Source organism: Diadema antillarum, unplaced genomic scaffold (genome assembly GCF_040938485.1).
Source record: "Diadema antillarum isolate AM-2024a unplaced genomic scaffold, OU_Dant_1.0 seq00000743_RagTag, whole genome shotgun sequence".
Taxonomy (NCBI): Eukaryota; Metazoa; Echinodermata; class Echinoidea; order Diadematoida; family Diadematidae; genus Diadema; species Diadema antillarum.
The window spans coordinates 360230-380819 of NW_027271640.1; the positions used below are offsets into that span (position 1 = coordinate 360230).

General features: G+C 40.0%; 1 protein-coding gene across 3 annotated transcripts; it reads right to left on the reverse strand.

Moving 5' to 3' along the window:
* Positions 1–1621: 1621 nt before the first annotated feature.
* Positions 1622–19620, reverse strand: LOC139738449 (uncharacterized). 3 transcript variants are annotated; one of them, XM_071649073.1, is made up of 7 exons: positions 19579–19620; positions 13564–13803; positions 10085–10213; positions 8959–9072; positions 7737–7808; positions 3700–5163; positions 1622–2662 (listed from the first exon to the last, which is right to left on the reverse strand). In XM_071649073.1, the coding sequence occupies exons 2-7, from the start codon at positions 13751–13753 to the stop codon at positions 2643–2645; spliced, it is 1989 nt and encodes a 662-aa protein (XP_071505174.1). In that variant the 5' UTR covers positions 13754–13803; positions 19579–19620; the 3' UTR covers positions 1622–2642. The 3 variants fall into 3 exon arrangements, with proteins under 3 accessions (XP_071505174.1, XP_071505172.1, XP_071505173.1); XM_071649071.1 differs by having other exon boundaries at positions 3634–5163; XM_071649072.1 differs by lacking the exon at positions 19579–19620 and adding an exon at positions 18814–19186 and having other exon boundaries at positions 3634–5163.
* Between the last annotated feature and the right edge of the window lie 970 nt (positions 19621–20590).

A 20590-nucleotide genomic window follows, 5' to 3' on the forward strand; every position in this document is an offset into this window, starting at 1 on the left:
TGCAGAAGCTAGCGCATATTGACATTGTTGGACATTATACGCACGCCAGTGACTGAGACTTACGTTGTTTTGCCGTAGCAATGGCAATAGCATGGCTATGTTGAGATGGCAAAACAACATATGTTTTGATTAAAAGCAAATCATTCTAAAATAAAGGGTCTAGTGAAATCAATTTACATTCACTGTATTACTGATACTGTTGGTCCTTCTAGGGTAAGATATGAAGTGTTTAACGAAAACAGAAAAGGAGCTGTAGGTTTGCGAAACCATAAACTCGATTTACTGGAAATGATGTTGGACGTAGATACGTTGTTTTGCCATCTCAAGGCCGAACACAGATAACTGATACTGGCTATACCTTCCAGTCTCCTGAGATCTCAAATCTACCTCAATTTTTGTTTTTCCCCTCTATTGGAATGCTCCACAATGCCCAATATGTGGACAGACGTGATTTCGGGGAGGGAATACCCTCGGACAGAGGGGAGGGGAGGGTAGGGAGGAGGGAGAGACAAAATGTAGAGTGGAACAGTAGCTTGGTATTTGAAATAAGATTTGAAATTAAAAAAAAATGCAATTGAATGTCTTGATCAAAATACAGAGTACATCATGCATGAATGGGAGTCATACCTAAAAACATGTCACAGGAACACACAAGGAAAAATATGAAATGTACTGTCAGTTGCTCATATGCTCTGCTCTCAAACAAACTCTGGGTACACAAAACATTTCAGCGCCTGTGAGATATATCATGATATTGTTTGAAGGGAGACCTAGGGGCAAATTTCCATGTACGTATCTTTATTCCTCTCCACTTTTTTCCCCCTGAGGGTAAAATATATGGTTTTTCATGCCAAAGGGAATGTGTAAGTAGAACACTATGCAACACATCAATGAATATTTGTTCATGAGAGCTGAAGGGGAGTGAACACTGAATGCATGCACATACACACTATCGATAACACACAAAAACATACATAACGGGGCATTCAAAAACACTATAAATGACATATCTAAGCACATACAAAAGTGTATGCACACAAACTAAGCTGACTGGAAAACCGATAACGACATTCGCCACTCACGTGTGTGTACAAGTTGTAAAACAAAGCATCACTCTAGCCACTTTAAAAACACAAGCCACACATGCATGCACAACAAAGACAAGCAAGACAAAAAATTAACCAAACATGACTCTCACATGATGCACAGGGCACTGGCAGGTAAGTCAATGGACACAGAAAGCAGGTGTATACTACATAGGTGGATGTACACTATGTCGCTGCACTATGTAACAGCGTACAATGTATCTTCCCTTGCTGTACTGAAATAACGTCCCAATAAAGTTGTGTGAGCATGAATTAACGTGCTTGTTAATACACAGGCCACGCTGATGAAATTCAATGAATGGAAGAGATATCAGATAAGGGGCAAGCAGTGCTATTCAAAATAACCCCCTCCCCCATCCCCATCATGTGACATGTTGCAATGTATTATGCAATGGTCACAAATTGTGCACACAACAGAAAAGTAACGGGTATTCTTTTTACACATATTCCATGCCTATGTAATCATTCCGTAGAAGGTCAAATAGGCAAGATCGTGACAAATGAGATTACCAACACATATTTTGGATTGCATGTTCAGGTTGCACCACTGCTCCTTAGGTTACATTCTCTTCAACCTTTTCTGTGTCCTCTTTCCAGCCAGCCCTCTTAGGGTTAACAATATGAATGCCCCAGCACAGGGTTAAGTGGGATTCAACAGAATCGATGAGGAGCGTGTAATCCCCATTCATAGACACGATATTTATACCAATTGATGAACTCTGATATTCAAAACTGTGACTTCCTTCCTTTTAGAATTGATTTTTGTTATATGAGATTGGTAAGAAAGCATGGAATGCTTATAAGCAAGCAAGCCACAACAGGACCAGTGGCTTTGAGTTCCCCCCTGAAGAACTTCACAGGTCCTCTAAGAAGCATGGACTGTTTGCAAGCAAGCAGCCCTTGGAAGGTCTGCTTTAAGTCATGACTGAAGGACTCACATTAAGTGCTTGCCCAGGGGGGCACAACGGTTGCTAGCCGGGGATTGGAACCAGGAACTTAAATCTGTGATCTCACCCACTGAGCCACCACACACAGGGCTTTGGTTGACTGGAGAGCATTCATTAATGAGAGCTAGAGGTCATGGCCTATTGAGTCATTCAGTCTGTTGCAACCTTGCACATGATACACCAAATGTTCAGTAGAATGGAAGTCAAGACTTTTAAAGACCTGGTAGCGTGGGGGGAGAAGGGTAGCCCGAATGAATGAGTCTTCACTCATTGCTCACTGGGGTAGATTACATTAAAAAAAACACGACTAGCGCAGGCCTGCTGGAAGAGTATATCCCATCAGCGAATATGTGCATCGAACCATATGCTCATCTGCAATGTTGGACTCTGGTTGAGATTCTTTTCGGCTGCAAGTGTACTTCCATTATGGAGATGAGAGATAAAGCCGTACACGATTCGTTACGGGGATTCCCGAATGTATCCGAGTCGGGCCAGCCTTCCCATCGCACCGTATCCGCACGCTACCGGATCTTTAAAGCTGACTGTAGAACATTCATTGCTGGAGTGGTAGGGATCATGGTGTATGGACTCATTCAGTCTGCTGCGCACCTGCACATGGTACACCAAATATTCAGTAGAATGGAAGTCATGTCTTAAACCTTGTCATCAATCATTCTAGCATACTGTCTTGAAATTCAATATTCTTGTAATGTGAGAGAGTGAACACTTTATCCTTTACAAGTCATCTCCTTCTACAACAGACAAAAATACTCTCAATATCATGCCTTAAAATATATTAAGAAATAACAATTTCTATGCCATGAGAAAAGTATGTAAACATCTGTGACAATGAGGACTTAATCTTTGTGATGGAACATGAACATTTTTTGAACAGTTGAGGTCACTGAGAAATAAGATTGGAAATCATCCCATATTTGGTCATATGCTGTCCTGATTTTGAGCTAAAGGAGGAAAGAAAATGGAATTTCTCTCCGCCAGCTAGGGGTAAAAATAGAGATGTAATTTGTGTGATCACGCCAAAAGGCTACACAAAAGTTACCAGCATGTGAACACTATATACAGATGCTACTTATCAGCTTGAAAGATTTGTTAGCACAGATATCTATCTTGCTGTCAATCCAGGGATTGCATGTGCCACGTACAACCACAGCAGATATGTGGAGGAACAAACTGACAAATTTTGAACGACAGGTGCAATGTTCTACTCGGAAATGACAATATAGAAACATAAAACATGAAGCTATTTGTCGGTAACATTTTTGATACAAAATTTGTAAGGTAAGGTGACCTACATAACAGTTTATCTTACATGTGAAATTGAAACTCTGTAGAGTAGACCTAAAAAGCCCCAATCAGGCCATATGTACTAAATGGGCTATAATGATAAAATACCACTAAAATGGTTTCTTGATAATAGAATCTGGGTAACACAGACTGTAACAGAAGTGTGTGGGCTTAGAAATTTTCCTCTATTTTGTGATTGTCCTTCATATGACGAAGGAGTGCTCTCTGTAGGGTGAAGGAATTTCCGCACAAGTCACAGGTGTATGGTTTCTCACCAGAATGGACAACCATGTGATCCCTAAGGTGACTTGCGGTGATGTAATTTTTGCCACAATGCTCACATGTGTACGGCCTCTCGCGGTCCGAGTCGTGGATGGCCATGTGCCGCTTCAGATCGTGCTTCCGGGCAAATTTTTTGTCGCAGAAGGGGCACTGGTTGGGCCTCTCCTCCGAGTGCTTCTGCATGTGGTGCGCTTTCAGGTGGCTGCTCGTCAGGAACTTCTTGTGGCAGATCTCGCACTCGTGGCGCCGCTCCCTCTCCGTGTGCGTGACAGCGTGCCGCTTGAGGTCGCTGGTTTTGCGGAACTCCTTGCCGCAGTCGGGGCAGGCGTGCTTGTGCCGGCTGCTGCCGTCCTCGTGCTTGTTGCGGTGGTGGTGGTGGTGGTGGTGACGGTGGCGCTTGTCCCGGTGCTTCTGCTTATTGTGCTGCTTGAGCTGCTTCTTGTGGACGAAGACCATGGAGCACTCGATGCAGGTGTACACCTGACTGTGCTCTGCCATGTGCTGTTCCAGGGTTGCCATTGTTGGGAACACAGATGCACACTGCTTGCACTGGTATGTGTGCTTCTCAAACAGGTGCAGCTGCAAGTCCTTCTTGTTCACGAACGTCTCTGCACAGTCGGTGCATTCGTAGGAGAGTGTTGTCAGGTTGGGGGGCACAGTTACTGGTGAGCTCTCGCTGCCAGAGGTGCGCATGTGCACCACCTTGTGGCGGGTGACCTCGCTGGAGCGGGTGAAGGCTTTGCCGCAGTCATCACACTCAAAGGGCTTGATTCCAGCATGGGCGCGCAAGTGCTGCCGCAGGTGGCTGGCGGTGAGGAACCGCTTGTCGCAGTGCGGACACGTGTGCGGCCGGTTCCGCACGTTGCTGTGGGTGAGCAGGTGGCGCTTGAGGTCAAACTTCCTCTTGCAGCACTTCAGGCAGATGGCACACTGGAACATTCCCGACTCTGTGTTGATGATGTTATCATCCATTATCCTCTGCTCCTCTGCCGTGGGGGTCATTAGTTCCACCCTGTTTACCAGTGGGTGTTTCACGTCGATGCCATCCCCTCCTTTCCTGTGTGTCTGCTTGTGACGTGTCAGCTCCGTCTTCTTCATAAACTTCTTTGGGCAATCGTCACACCGGTAGAACAAGTCTGACGCGCTAATGACTGTCTTGTTTGGATCCAACTCTGCGCTTCCCCCCACACCGGTGTTGATCACGACGCTGCTGGCGTTGGAAATCAGCGGCACCGTGCCCGTGCAGACGTGCGACATGAGGTCGACGACCTCGTTGAACGCACTCCCGCACGACATGCAGCTGTAGGAGAGGATCTGCGTCTTCAGGTGGTCGGGGAAGTTGGTGATGACCACGGTCAGAGTACGGGAGGATGTCTGCACGTTGTTTGGATCCCCGTCGATGGGCTCCTGTGTGGCTTGGACGTGGAGGACCTTGGTGGAGCCTCCCACATCTGCGGATTGCTGCACCATCTCTTGGCCCTGGTCCTCCTGGGTGTACATGGCAAAGGAGTCCACCAGTTGACCTGTGCAAAAAAAAAAAAGGAGAATACTCTACAGTGAGTTGATAGACATGGATACCTCTCAAAGCTCCACAAACATCTGTCTGCAGATATTGCTGCAGGTTTTGCAATTCGGCTGATGACTGCAATGGCAGCAAAAACATAGTTAACCTACAAGGCTTGAAAGGCTAATGAGGAAATTACAACTTCCTAGACGTAACATTTCAAACTCTACAGTCAGCTCATTGTCATTCTGTATACTCCCAATAGCAAAAGTAGTCTTCAGTTAATCTATTTCTGGATTAGTTAAGTACTGTAGAAATATCACCGTCAACCTGAAATTTCTGTGACAACCTGCCACAGTTTGTCCACCTGCTCACTCAAAAATGTTCCACCATGAGAGAACATACGAAAATGTTGTACCCATCAATGGGCAAACACGTCCGAATGTTCCCCCATCATATGAAAATGTATATCAATTTGCTGACTGGCATTGATTAAAACTTAATATAATGTTTACGGCATATATTTTGGAAGGTTTTTATTTTAATGAATTTTGTGAGTTTGGGTGCTATTCACTAATTCTACAACACAATATTAACTTTAATCCCAACACAAATGTGACATGCACGTGTACCTTTCTCCATCCATTACTGCACTCTATGATTGTGAATTCAAGTGCTCATGACATTGTCACAAAGTCTCCTTCACCTGCTGACTTACATGTATGAGATGTACAGGTACTATCACGACATTTCTCAGGCATCTAACACCCAGCCTTGAAGTTAAAGTTTTCTTCTCTAAAAAAAAAATTGCATCACTGAAAATTCTTGAATGGAGGAAATACATGGCTCTCCACTGAGTCTTGCAGAACTAGACAGGTCAGTGCAGGGAATAATTCATCTGGTATTGCATTGCAATTTGCTATGCATTTTTGCACTACTGCTACAAAACCAACTTTTGTGTAGCAGTTTTGTTCCACAGAACAGTACAGGATACTATTTGAAATACTGTTCATCAGCTGAAATTGCTTATCAAATTAGAGTTGGAAAATTTTTCCTTGTAGTGTAAAATATTCTTCTAAATTCACAAGTTACTCAAGTCAAAGACTATATGTGAGTCAAAAAGTACTGTGATGCCAATTGTATCCAATATCAGATGACTTCCGAGACATATCACATGAGAATAATTAAAGAGCACATCCACCTTCATAGACACGTATTGAGTGAATGCAGCAATATTAGTACAATACATCAGTGAGAGTTGAAGGAAAATCAGACAATCTGTTCAAAAGTTGTGAATTTTTAAAGTTTCTGCTCAATCACTGCTGGATGAGAAGACTATCATCGCTTGTGATGTCACATGTGTAGAATGATAAAGAAAATGTAAAGAAAACTCAACATATTTTCACTTTTCTCGCATGATAAAGATCACCTGACTTGCCTCTATCAGAAGGCAGGGGGAATGATATTACCCTTAACATGAATCAGTACAAGTTAGGGAAATATGCACTTTTGTCAAAAATTTGAATTTTGTAAATTTGTCCTCATTTTGTCCTTATATCATTCGATGCATGTGACATCATACACTATAGAAGTCTTCTCATCCAGCAGTGACTGTGCAGATACTTTAAAAATTCAGAACTTTTGAACAGATTGTCCGATTTTCTCCAAACTTTCACTGATGTGTTCTACTCATATAGCTGCATTCACTTAATCCACATGTCTATGAAGGTGGACTTGTCCTGTAACTCCCCCACCAACTCTCCTTTCTGGGTTATTTACTCCAGTAACACTCCTCTTCTGAGACACTACATAGGATGCCATATGAAACTAGAAAAGCACTTAAAGAGCGCAGACCTCCGCCAAACAGCTCATTTTCACCCACACATGCTAATAATCCCTCAATTTTCCATTAAGAAGAAGCCCTGTTGTGTTTACCTCATCAGCTTCCTGCATGCTGCGCGCCGCCTTGAGCAGAGCACACGCTTTAGTGCGTGTATGCAAACCTCAAATATGCGCAGCTTGAACTTCCAAGTTCATTGACCCTATTAGCCAAAAGATAGAAAAATCCTTCAAAAATTCATAAAAAATTCTTGGATCACTACCAAAATTCAATTATCTGTTCACTGAATCATTATCAACTTATCCTGCAAGTTTCATCCAAATCCATTCACAACTTTTTGAGTTCTTTTGCAAGGAGACAAACAAACCAATGCTGGGCAACAAAAACATAACCTCATTGGCTGAGGTATAACAAGGACAGTCCCCAAGTGTAACTCCAAACCCATACAATGCTAACTCTGCAAAGATGTCACTGTGGATTTGGCTCTATTCAGCAGGGTCAAAGGTTGTAGCATTCATACACTCTATTGCATTGCACACAAAAGAAAACACAGTTTCAAAATTCAGCATTTCAGTTACTAAATTGTTGTTGTCTAATTGTTGTCTAACTGTGTAATTTGTCATTCTAATTCTATCCACTAGCTCTCAATGTAAATTGCCTTGTAAAATAACAACAAAAACCAAGCCCTGCATTTTGCCAGTTTTTGTTTTGTTTTGTTTTGTTTTTTGTTCTCCTTTTATTGTGATACATACCTTGCCCTTGTACACCATCTCCTGATGTTCCATCATGCTTGTCATGTGTTCCTGGGTCATCAATCAACATTTCTGTGTACAGAGAATGGGAGAAAACAATGAAATTAGTCTACTAACAAATAGGTCTGGATAACAATGGTCAATCACTGCAGGAACTGTATACGCCATATATTTAGCGAGTCTAAAATTTTGTGAATCAAGAATTTCTGACAATTTCGCGAGTGTTTAAATTTGCAATCCTGGAGTCCTGTACTAGATGAAGGAATGTTTATGCACACGTCACATTCATATCGAGATCAGAGTGAATATTTTCATGTGTCTTTAATGTCACGAATAGCACCCGACTCGTGAAATTTGCGAAAAATAAAAACCTCATGAAATATTTGGCATATACAGTACTTGTAACAAATCATCAATACAATCAGAGTAAAAGCTGGCTAACATGCGAATATCTGTTCACCTCAATTGGATGACTGGGTCATTATATGTTTCGATACAAAAGAAACGTTCAATCTTTATTGTGTGCATACAGACAAATCCTGTGCCATATGAAGGATTTATTCTACTCCAAGTGAAAGATTACAGCTTATGTGGCATTGAAACACAAAATCATTCTTCCTAAAGGGAAACTGTACTTTGCGTTCAACCTGAATTCACTAAAGATATGAAGAGTAATGTCAGAGGGCAAGATATCATCATCTAATCTACTGTATACTGTAAAACATGATATATATTCGCGGCATGAAATTTTCGCGAATTGGAACCAACGCCCTTTTTCGTGGCATGAAATTTTCGCGAATTGCCAATGGCATTCAGTGCACATAGTGTAGACAATAACTTTTCGCATGCATTTTAATTTCGCAAATCTTGGCGCTCGCGAAATTCACATAATTAATATGCACGCGAACATTCCTTGTTTTACAGTATGCCATATATTCAGCGAGTCTAACTCTTTGCAAATCGGGACCTCCGCGACGATTTCACTGATGGTTAGATTTGCAATTGTGGAGTGCAGTACTGAAAAGAGAAATGTACAATGTAGATACTGTAAACATCACATTCATGTTGAGATCAGGTCAGAGTTAATATTTTCGCATGTTTTTAAATGTGCAAATAGCATCCAATCCATGAAAACTGAAACGGCGGGAAATATTTTGGCATATACAGAAATCTGCACATATGAATGTGGCCATTACAGTTAAGGTATGTTAAGGTAACTTACGATCAGGGGGCCTGATTTCTGCGTATACTGTATGCGGAGTGTCCTCTCCATCCTCCTGCTTGATGTTCACCTGCTCCATGATCTGTTTCATGAGCTCTGACGCTTGCAGGACGACTACAGTGCACAGGCACACAGACATAAGAAACAAAGGCAGTAGAAGTTACGGAATATCGATTAGTGGAAGTGAATGAAAAACACTGGAACATTGCAATGACATGTATAGAGGAGGGAGAGGGTTTGGGGGGGGGGGGGGGAGGGGGGGTAAGGGAAAGAGGTTTATGTCAACCAGAGGATCTCTACATGCATTTCTCCGTATGGGAAATTGACCCACTCTGTGAAGAACAAGCCACAATGTACATCGTAGGCTTATTTCATTTGTGATATTGTAATATGCTCACCACCATAACTGCAGATGTACAAGTGTAATTTTTTGTGTAATTTTGTCAACTGTGCCAGCGGTAGTACAAATTGCTGGTCCATCAAATTTTATGATATGTAATGTGAATCTGACTGCTTTGTAATACAAATTTTTGCTGTAACCCATCATGTCTGTTGTCATGTTCAGTTCACCTGGAGCTTTGGTATTTCTCTCTTAAAAATATTGTTATTTTCAGCCTCCCCCCCCCCCCCCCCCCCCCCCCGGACAATTCCCATAGACCTTTCCCCTGACTCTATTACCCTAATCCTGACTCTAACCCTAATCCTAATCTTTAACCTAATCCTGGCCCTAACCAAAACTGCACGTTAACACATTTTTTTTTCTTTTTCTACTGGATCTGACCTGTCTGTCAGACCAGAAGATTCCCAGTTTTTCCATTTTTATACTGGTCCATACCTGAAAAGTTACTGGTCCAACAGTGATTTGTACTGGTCCTGGACCGTCAGACCAGTGCCAGTGTGCAGTGTTGACCTAACCTAAATTCTAACCTTAACCCCAATCCTAACCTTTACTCTCACCCTATCACTAACAAGCATTTACACATAAAGGGGAAATTGCCCTGATAAGCCCTTAAATCATGCACAAACATTTTTTTTTTCCTCTCTATATCATACCTCAGTTTAACACATTTTGTAACCAAACAGTGCAAGGGGATTTAAATCGAGTGACTGAGTCTGTCCGACTTACCCCCATTTTGGGCCATGACAGGCGTGACCGTGGTGGTTCCCGTAGAGTCGCTCACATTACCATTGGCCTGGGCCAGTGTGCTCACTTCCTGTGTGATGATCTCCATCATCTCTGATGCCTGTAGCAGGCCTGGCAAAGACATCAAAAGACAAAATGACATTGCCAATCTCATGCTTTACATGGAACGATGCTACAGTTTGTACATGAATTAGTCAAATCCGGTCCCGAGTTGGCTAGACATGATTACGTAATCTCGCATGAACATCAGAATGTAAATTCTTGAACTTTTATGTAATCTATACACAGCCCTGTGCTTGTACAGAAGTCTGCATCTGGTTGGGCTAACTTTTATAATTATGTAGCTTTGTATTTTGTGCAGCCTTCTGTAGGCTAAGTGTACTTTTTATGAAAATTGATGCTCCACAGTCCAATTTACACCTTGACCTTTGCAAACTCTTCTTCATTTTCACTGGAATTTTCCTGTTTTGTTCTTCTTTAAACAATGTCTACACATTGTTCAATGTATATTCTCAGAGCACTGGGACTAGCCAGACGTCAAATGTTTGTTAAACAGCTTTCAAGGCTGACTTCGCAACACATAGACACGTACGCAGACACACACAGATACATATGTACGCTACTATTAAAGCATACACCTTGGCCAGATTTACAATGTTACCATGTAATGTTCCTTTGCAAACGTTGTAAACATATTTGACACTACATGTACATTGTAGGTATGATACACTGTACATGCAATTGTTCATGTAGAAAAAAAGTGGAACAACCAGATATTTGTACACACATTAACCCGTTGAGGACGAGTCCCGAGTATACTCGGGCAAGTGTCTATGGAAAATAGGTGTTGTAGCAAAATCAAACCGTCCTCAACGGGTTAAATGTGTATGTGCAACAACTGAAGGAAAATATCATACTGTACTTCAGATTATGCATGTTTCTTCACTGTCAAGCTAGTGTACATAGACAGTGTCATTACGTGCGTGAAATACCAAGTACTGCACAATGTCAATGGCACATCAAAATGCTACATATTAGTATGAAAGGAATAAAATTAATTGATGAGTGTAGGGACATTTGCACTCCTGTGTCATCCCAGTAAGTTGAACAGAAATTGCAAGCATAACTTTAAAACTACACACACACAATTAACAACAAACAAAACCTGAACCAACATTTTTATACTGTATTGGTACTTGGTATACATGTACAACGTACAGTGTGTCACTAAAAATACAAATTACTGTCTTTTAAGTGAAGGAGAGGCAGTATTGTACAGACTATATTGCTGTGAGAGCACTGCCCAGGCTACAGTAAACAGTATGCACGTACTGTATACATATGGTAGAATCAGTAATTCTTATTACTGTAGTCGCCCTGAATAAGGCATGAATACGTATGTAAACATTACAGCAAATAAAGATTCAAAATGAACTTTCTTGTATCTGTAATTGATGTCGAACAAGCTATCCCCCCCCCAAAAAAAAAAAAAAAAAAAAAAAAAAAAAGAAAGAAATGAAGCTTGGATGAGTACCACCGTTCAGACTTGAAAGCATTCAAATTGAATTGCCAGTCTGCACCTTATACATGTACATTGTACACTTGTACAAGTGATGAAACAATAGCAGCCGTGTGTCATTGTAATCATGTACCATCAATAAATTACCTCTCTGCTCTGCCGACAATGCATGCATGTACAATGTATGTAGGCCCTATACCTGATAGTAGAAGAAAAGAACTTACACAAACCTCGGTCCATAGAAGAAAAATAACTCTAATAACTTCATACATGAAGGAGACTACTTTAGTGTATACTGTGTTTCTGTCTGCAAACGTTGATGCAAAATGCTGTATGTACTTGATGTAGGTCATTTTCAGTGCACACAGAAAAGTAAATAACAGGAAGTGAGTGTTTTGCAAAAACCATCAGGTTAACCATTCTGTGCCAACGGGTCAAATGTGCACTATTTTCACATTACATTCCTACAAACAGTAAATTAATGCAGCGCACACAGGGTTAACGACAGATCGAAATGAGAGAGTAAACTACTCACAACTTATACCATTATGCTGTGGAAATTGCCTAGGCTGTAGAGTATAGTACATGTACATGTACATATTGTACATGCACTGGTACAATTATAATGTACTACGTATGTGCTCAGTGTCTCATAATGTGATTATATCATCATACTCTTTATCCAGAGCTGCACGCTAACCCATTTTTCCCCTTACTAGTCTGACTTGTCTGTTGGACCAGTATGTACCCAGTTTTTCCATTTCTTACTGGTTCATTCCTGAAAAAGTTACTGGTCTGACAGTGATTTTTACTGGTCCCGAACCGTCAGACCAGTGCCAGTGTACAACTTTGCTTTATCAATCAATCAATCCGCTGCATGGTATATTTTCTAAGAATTTGTGTTATATTTAATGATTTTTACACTGCAATGCTGCTTTCATTGCAAAGGATAGATGGTAAAAAGAGCTGACTGGACTGATCACAGGCATGTCACCAGTTACTGTCAAATGTTAATTTTATTGTGTCATTATTTTCAGTATGATAATCTTGAAACTGGGTGTGTAAATTTGTGCCTAGATTCCAGGGGTGATTGAACGCTTCAGCCTCAGAAGTCACTTACTGTAACTACATTGTACAGAATACCTACATCTCACAATGTTTCATTAAATTACCTTCTTTTTTTTTTACATCAAAAGTCAAAATCTGTTTCCTTTCCATAACAATGGCTTTTAAGGGAGAAAATGTTAGATGTTGTTGACTCCAACATCCATTCATAAAAATCAGTGATATTTTCTTATTCAAATAATGCTACGTACTGTATTGGAACACTATAACAAGTGCCTACATGCACTAACAAAAGGAGTTTAAATTCTAATTTTGTTAGAATTTGACAAAACACAAAGTATGGAGTGGGGTGCGTGCAATGAAGAGCAAACGTGCCAGACATACATACTGTAGGTGTATGTCAATTTCTCATTTATGAAATCAGGTACACACACTGAGACTTTTATTATGCCCTATCATTCTGCTGGCTTTTGAAGGCTTGAACCATCAGTCTTTACTATACTTGATGGTTGAATTTGCCTGGGAACATGGTTTAATTCACACAAGCTTCTTCTTTCTCCATCCTGTAAAATACTTACTGATATCAGTAGTAAGTAAACTGGATTGGACGGGAATTCTTTTTTTTTTTTTTTTTTGGGGGGGGGGGGGAGAATTCATTGATCAAGAAAGATATTTATCACTCTTGCCTGTCGAGTCCGAATGAAAGCGCTTTGTAACGTGGATAAAAATCAGGAATGAATTTTAAAAAAAGAACGCAGACACACACACACACACACACACACACACACAAAAGCTACAAAAAAAAAAATGATATATAGTTAAGAAGGTTTAGAATAAGTTTGAATTAGTTCTCGTTTACTGTTTTAAATACACATACCTCCAAGATCAGACGTCTGTCCGGCGTCGACAACCGTGATGGTAGTCCCTGCGGGTACACCACTGACGCTAGAGATCTCTTTGCCACCGTCCATGACAGGGACTGCCTCCACCGCCGTGACAACGGGCTGGATCATATCAGAGATGGATGGTCCAGCTTGGTCCTTGTTGACCTGAACGTCGGTCTCCATGGCAAAATTTGATACCGACTACTGGCTAACCTTTGAGTGGAAATAAGTGCCTGGAAACAAAAATAGAAAATAGAGGAAATCAAAAAAAAAAGTAAAAAAAAAAGTCTCAACAAAGTTTTGTGTATATCCAAAAGCTGATAGGCATCGCTTCGTCCACACATACATAATGTATCCATACATATCAAGTTTCATTTGGATACCTCAAACGGTTCTTAAGTTACGCCATCCACAATATGAAGAAAGGACAGACAACCTCAAAATATAATGCCTCCGGCACGTGGCAGAGGTATGTATACCAGTAAAAACAAAGTCTTTGTGCTAACCCATGTAACCACCCCTACTCTAAAATTCATTGACAGTTTATTAGTTTCTGGGTAAAGCAAACCAGTTTTGGTTGCATACCAAACAATACAGTGATACAGGATACAGTGATACAGGATACAGTGATACAGGATACTAAATACTTTCTTTACAGGAACATCACAGAGAAGTGTTTGTATCGATCTACAAAACAGTACTCAGTATTGTACAGTAACTGCTTGAACCCAAGGTGTCACTTGCTTTCTTACATTTCTCCGTCTCAAATTTTTAAGGATTCTCTGAAAGTCTAGATACCATTGTATGACTGCCCCAAAATAAAATGATTATTTTGAGGCCATACATATATACTACATGTAGCAAACCAAGTTTTCTGTGCATCACTACAATGGTTCAGATGTTGTTTTCAGATCTGATTTTTTGAAAATTATACAAGGGACGGGCTGTAAATGATTACAGTTGAACCTCTCGTATCCGGACAAGTCGGGACCGGGAGACTCAATGCTTTATACATGTACATATACATAAACATGTACTGATGTAGCCCATTGTAGTACCACATGTAGTAATGTGTATACCGCAACCTTTTCATTGTTACACTCAGTAACAGACCCCAAAATAGAGGTTCGTGTTTGCAAGAATGAAATCATTTTCTTTTATAAATTTTTGGGATGATTTACCTAAATAATTATTAAGAAATGTATCAAGTATATGTAATTCATGTGTGTTTGTGTAGGAGTTCTCAAGGAGTTGGTAATCCCCCTTTCCTCCCGTAATTCTTAAAAAAAGATAAAAAATCACGGCGAGATTGCGTCCGGATAATAGAGAGATCCGGATAAAGGGAGGCCGGATAATAGAGGTTCAACTGTATTTTTAAAAATGGAATTTAACATTTCAAGTCACTTCACAGAAGCTCTTATTGGTACATGTAGGCAGTGGAACCTGGTCTACAGAGTACAGTGCTGTAATCTAAGGAATATGCAAGACCAATGGAGGATAAATTTTGTAATGAATTGAGCAATATTATGTATCAAAATTGAGGCACAAAATGCAGAAATTACAATGTAGAAATTACTCCAAACAGACTTGTCTTTCACTCAAGTGAATTTTAATGAATGCAAAACCTCAGTTAGATCAGCAAAAAACAGAAAACAAAACAAGAATAACAAAGATGCAATGCACTTACATAGTATGTGAGTCAGCAAATAATACTTTCACTACGCCTGTTTCAGAAGGAAGTGAAATGATACATTTGTGCCAAAACTACTGGGCGCACATGACAGCAATTTACCAGCAAAACAGTATTAACCCGTTATATGCCCAGACACTTTAGCTGTAACTTGCTGTGCTTTTTCATCAACTTTCAGAGAATTCCTCCAAGTTTGCCACCCTACTCTGTGCTACAAAACAATGTGCCTTAATACACCAACTGGTCGTGGTGACACAATAGGGATTATGGGGATAAGGGATCTCTATTCACTGGCAATTAGTTTTTCCATACCGCTTTGCAAATCACTTCAGGAAGAAAATAGTGCAGCATTAGTGCTAATCGACAAATACAGTACAGGGTTGAACATCATTTGTGAGTGTGTGTATTTTCAATATTTATTACAAGTGTACCACTATCCAATACAGGAAGAGTCATGCCCACTAGATATGCTCTACAGTATGTCCCCAAAAAAATTACAACGGGGCCCTATGCAATGATATCTTTAAAAATATTGCATCAATCTAAATACAAATTCAGGGTAGGAAGCTATAACTCATTGCCCACATCTTACAAAAAACCCCATTCGATTTGCTTCAGTGGTAAAAGAGAAATGAGGAATTTTTGTAGAGGATGTCGGGAATCTCTTTTGTCCAAGTTCTGTCTATTGTTCACCCGCAAAATCATCGAAGTGCTAAACTTGGAAAAATCAGACTCATGACACGCTTTACAACAGTCTACATTTCTCTGTGACCGCTTAACCAATTGAATGGGGTTTTCTGCAAAATAGTGCTAAGATGTTATATTTTAAGACCCTGAAGTAGTACTTAGACAGGTGGATCATTTTGGATGTTACCAATTCGAAAAATTGATTGTAATTTTTGGGGGACATACTGCAGTATATCACACAAAAATTACAATCAGATTTTTGCATTGATAACATCCAATATGATTATTTTTTTTTCAATGCTACTTCAGTTTCTTAAAATATAACATCTTAGGTCTATTTTGCAGAAATCCCCATTCGATTTGGTTAAGCGGTCATAGAGAAATGTTGATTGTAGTAAATCATGTCATGAGTCTGATTCTTCCAAGTTTAGCACTTCGATGATTTTATGTGTAAACAATAGACAGAACTTGGACAAAAGAGATTCCCGACATCCTCTACAAAATTCCTCATTTCTCTTTGACCACTGAAGCAAATCGAATGGGGTTTTCTGGAAGATGTGGGCAATGAGTTATAGTTTCATACCCTGAATTTGTATTTAGATTGATGCAATATTTTTAAAGATATCATTGCATAGGGCCCCATTGTAATTTTTTTGGGACATACGGTATAGTGCAAATTTGGAAGTGAACGAACATCGCGAATCCTGTATAGCTTTCTTCACACTCAGCTGAAAAGAATTTGGCAGTGCACTGTTTCCACAGCCTATCAGTACCTACACACTGTACAAAACACAAAATTTTTAGCTTCTAAGGCAAGTTCACAACAAAGTATGGATGTGCTAAGAATTAAAGTCTTCTCCAACAGGATATACTCTTTATATGCTAAGGTATTTGTTACCATTCTCCGCTTCAAAAAATTGAATGTGCATGATAAAATGTCATGAATTTCCCTCACTTTCGACAAGGCTAATTTTCACCAAGTGCTGTTAATTGCCCATGAAAGATACCAGTGTTGGTACACTCTTAGCTGTAGTAGAAACTACCAGTAGTAGTTTATCAGCTAAGTACATAGATTTGACCTCCAACGGACTCTTTATCGATACTTACATTAATACAAAACAGAGTTAACTAAACTAATACACATTTCTCCAGCTTCCCTGGAATCTCATCATCATAAGCCTACTTTGACCATAATATATGGTGAAATTACTGCGTTTTTCAAACTTTGCTGGATGAACACAGAAATTGCAATATGTATCCTATGCGCTTGCTACACTCCAGATTTGTGCAAGGGCATTGATGTGTGGCCACGATACATAACCTGTTGAGGACGGTTAGATTTTGTTACAACACGCATTTCCCATAGACATATGCCCGATCCTCAACGGGTTAAAGAACAGCACATTGCCAAGGTAAAACATAATATGGTGGCTTTTAACACTCTTCGATGACAGACGAATAAACAAGATTCCTTCACCCTTTTTTCTTCTTTTTGTACCTCCTACTAAGAGAGACATGCTGAGTGCTTCTCTAATGGAATGTACATGTATGCAGTCAATCAAGTTGAATGCAATCTTTGTGTTCATCCCAGATAGCAATGTTCATGTCAATAATTTGGATAATTACAGCCCAGGAAGAATTGAGATCACTAAATGTAGATCTACTGTACATCTTGAAGGTGTCAAGTGAGAAATCTGTAAAGAATCTTCCAAAAGTACCTTGTATGGATAAATATATATATATTTTTTTAATAAATGTCAATACAGTACATATCCCATGATTGGATTAGGTCAAGAAAAAAGCAAGAACCTAGGCTGTACTAAGGACCAACAGCCCTTGCAAATATTCAACCATACGCATAAGCACATGACAAGTTTCTACATTAATTGGGAGGTGCAATATGGTTGAATTATGGACGGCTTGACTTCGTTTCTCGTAATACGTACTTGCATGCCTCCAAGTTAGCCACCTTCAGCAATGAGGTCAAGGTGCAATGCACAGCACCAATAAAAATTGGGCAAAAAATTGAATGTCTTGAATCTTCTGTCTATGTAGGTTGTACTATGTAGCCGTTAGTACTAGCAGATTTAAGTTTATACCTCTGGGCAATCTAACAGACAATACAGTAAAATACACACTTGTAGATCAAAGATTTTTCTATAAATATAATCCCATATAATAGCCATAGAAACAACAGATTCTAGACTACTCTAATTCTCTATTTCTTTTTTGCATTTCATGGAAGTGATGATCAGCCCAGTATAATTAAATGACAATATTTGTATGAACAAAATGATGGCTATTCATAAATTTAATGTCTCATGCATTTATTTAAAGATCTATCCAATCAATCAATCAATTTAACCCAGCACCCTTTGCAATCAAAAACCGATTTTGATATCAATTTTTGGAAAGACTTCCAAATGTACCCCCCCCACTATTTATGCACCTAGATCTAACATAGTTACATTGTATGAGCTTTCTCTGAAGTCCACATTTCCCTAGGACACCGAGATCAATGTTACCCTAACTCTAACCCTAACCCTAATCCTAAACTGAGTAAACTCTAATCCTAATCCCAAAGCCACCTAAACTTATTCATGTTAGCGATTGTTACTTATACATCACACATGATGCATAGCGGGGGTACATATGGAAGTCTTGCCCAATTTTTCAATGGCATTCAGTGTAGACTAGGCCTATTTCATATTTCTTCTACTCATATACAACAAGGCCAGTTTGCTAAGCAAAGTTTCGAAAGCCACAACATCAATGTCAATGAGGGACAACTAACATTGTTAGTTTGGAAGTGGTAAATACTGGTACAATGTAGGTAGGGTCCTCTACGTTGCACGTTTCCTCTCACCTCCCTGATTGAATTGATACCCCAGCCACACTGACATGTATCGGCCATCGTTCGTAGCGTGGTTTCACATTCCCCTCCAACATGAACCATTTTTACTCAGTCGACCCAAGAGAGAGTCAGATTATGTCATGGTGGTCGGGTGACAATTAGGGGTAAATCATTGCTTAAAACGAAGAAAAATAATCTGCAGAATCTTAGTGATACGTTAGTCAATGGTAGAATGGTCTGTCCGACTTGTTTACGACAAGATTACAAGTTTCCCACGGTTGTATTATGTGCCGCCGGTCGTTTCGTCCAGTCAGACATACATGAGACGACGCATACGCACGCAAGTCTATTGCACGCATGTACAGCATGCACAGTGTACAGTACATCAGCCTATTTCCCTTTCACATGCATACTACTGCGTAGTCTGCATCTTGCCCGCATAATGTATGCTTTCAAAGCCCCAGCCTGTACATGCTATCACGCGCGACTGAGCCCTACACCCGCGGGGCGGGGGCACGCCGAAATTATCATTTTAACATGGCGCGCGCCCTGTACAAACATATGGGCGATTTCAAGCACTCGTGTGTGTCGTACAGCTTCCCGCAGACATAACACATCGACGGACACGTCCAGGTAAATACCAAATTGTATGCACAAAACAACTCCAAATCCCCAATAAAGCTCAACAATCCCGACCGCATTTTCACGGAGTATATAACAGTATTGTATACATAGTAAATTACACTACCATAAATATACAAATCTATAAAAATTTACCTGAAAATTACGGACACGTACGTACACGTCAGCGGACACAGCCCAGTTTTTAATTTACATTGACGTCACAAGATGGCGCTAGATAAGCGGCATTTTCGAATGGTACCACATGGTGTATCGGCAACTCGGGACTGTCTGTCCTGCTGGGGTATAGACGAGAACTAGTGGTATACTTTGTGTAATAAGCCAGTGACAGGTGAAAAATTCAGAAAATACTCTTGAAATGTCGTTTGAGTAAACACTACAAAGATAAGACCATGAGCAGTATCATGTGGAGGTATTTGGCTCGATTTACTTTTTGAGAAAAAAAAGGAGAAAGCAGACAAGTATAACTATCTAGACTAACTATTTTTTAGACTTACGAATACTAAAATTCACTGTTATCTCCTTTCCAATTAAGACATTGTAAAAATAATACATTATTGTTATTCCCTGAGATTATTTATTTTATACAATTCTGTTTTTATTCAGAGTGCATACTCAGTTTGCCAATCTTTCCAACAAATTGAAATCAAAAATATTTCGCAAAAGGTATATCTATACATACAATGCTATACGTAATCGATAAAGTTAGGAACTGTTTAGGTAGAAAGGCTTTATTGATTAATATTAACAACCTGTACGGGGGGTATATTGTACCCTCAATGAAAGTCAATAAGCAAGCAAAAAAAAAAAAAAAATCTCTCACTGAATATACATCATTTGAAGAGAAAATAATATTATAATTATTGTCGCACACGAAGACCTGCTTGTATACAGTGAAATGTCAATACGGACATGATTTAGGCCTGCGTGACGGCCGCTTTCTTTCTAACAGGGGGGGGGGGGGGGGCGAGTGGCAGCTTGTCTTGTCTAGGATAGGTTTGAGGCGGCATAACAAGCCTATGGGCCCCCGCGTTATGAAATTCATTTCCTCAGAATCACAGCGTATGCAGCTATAGGTCAACGGGCTGCAGCAATTTTTTGGGTTTAAAGGGACTGTACAGTACTGGTTGAGGTAGGGATTCCTGTT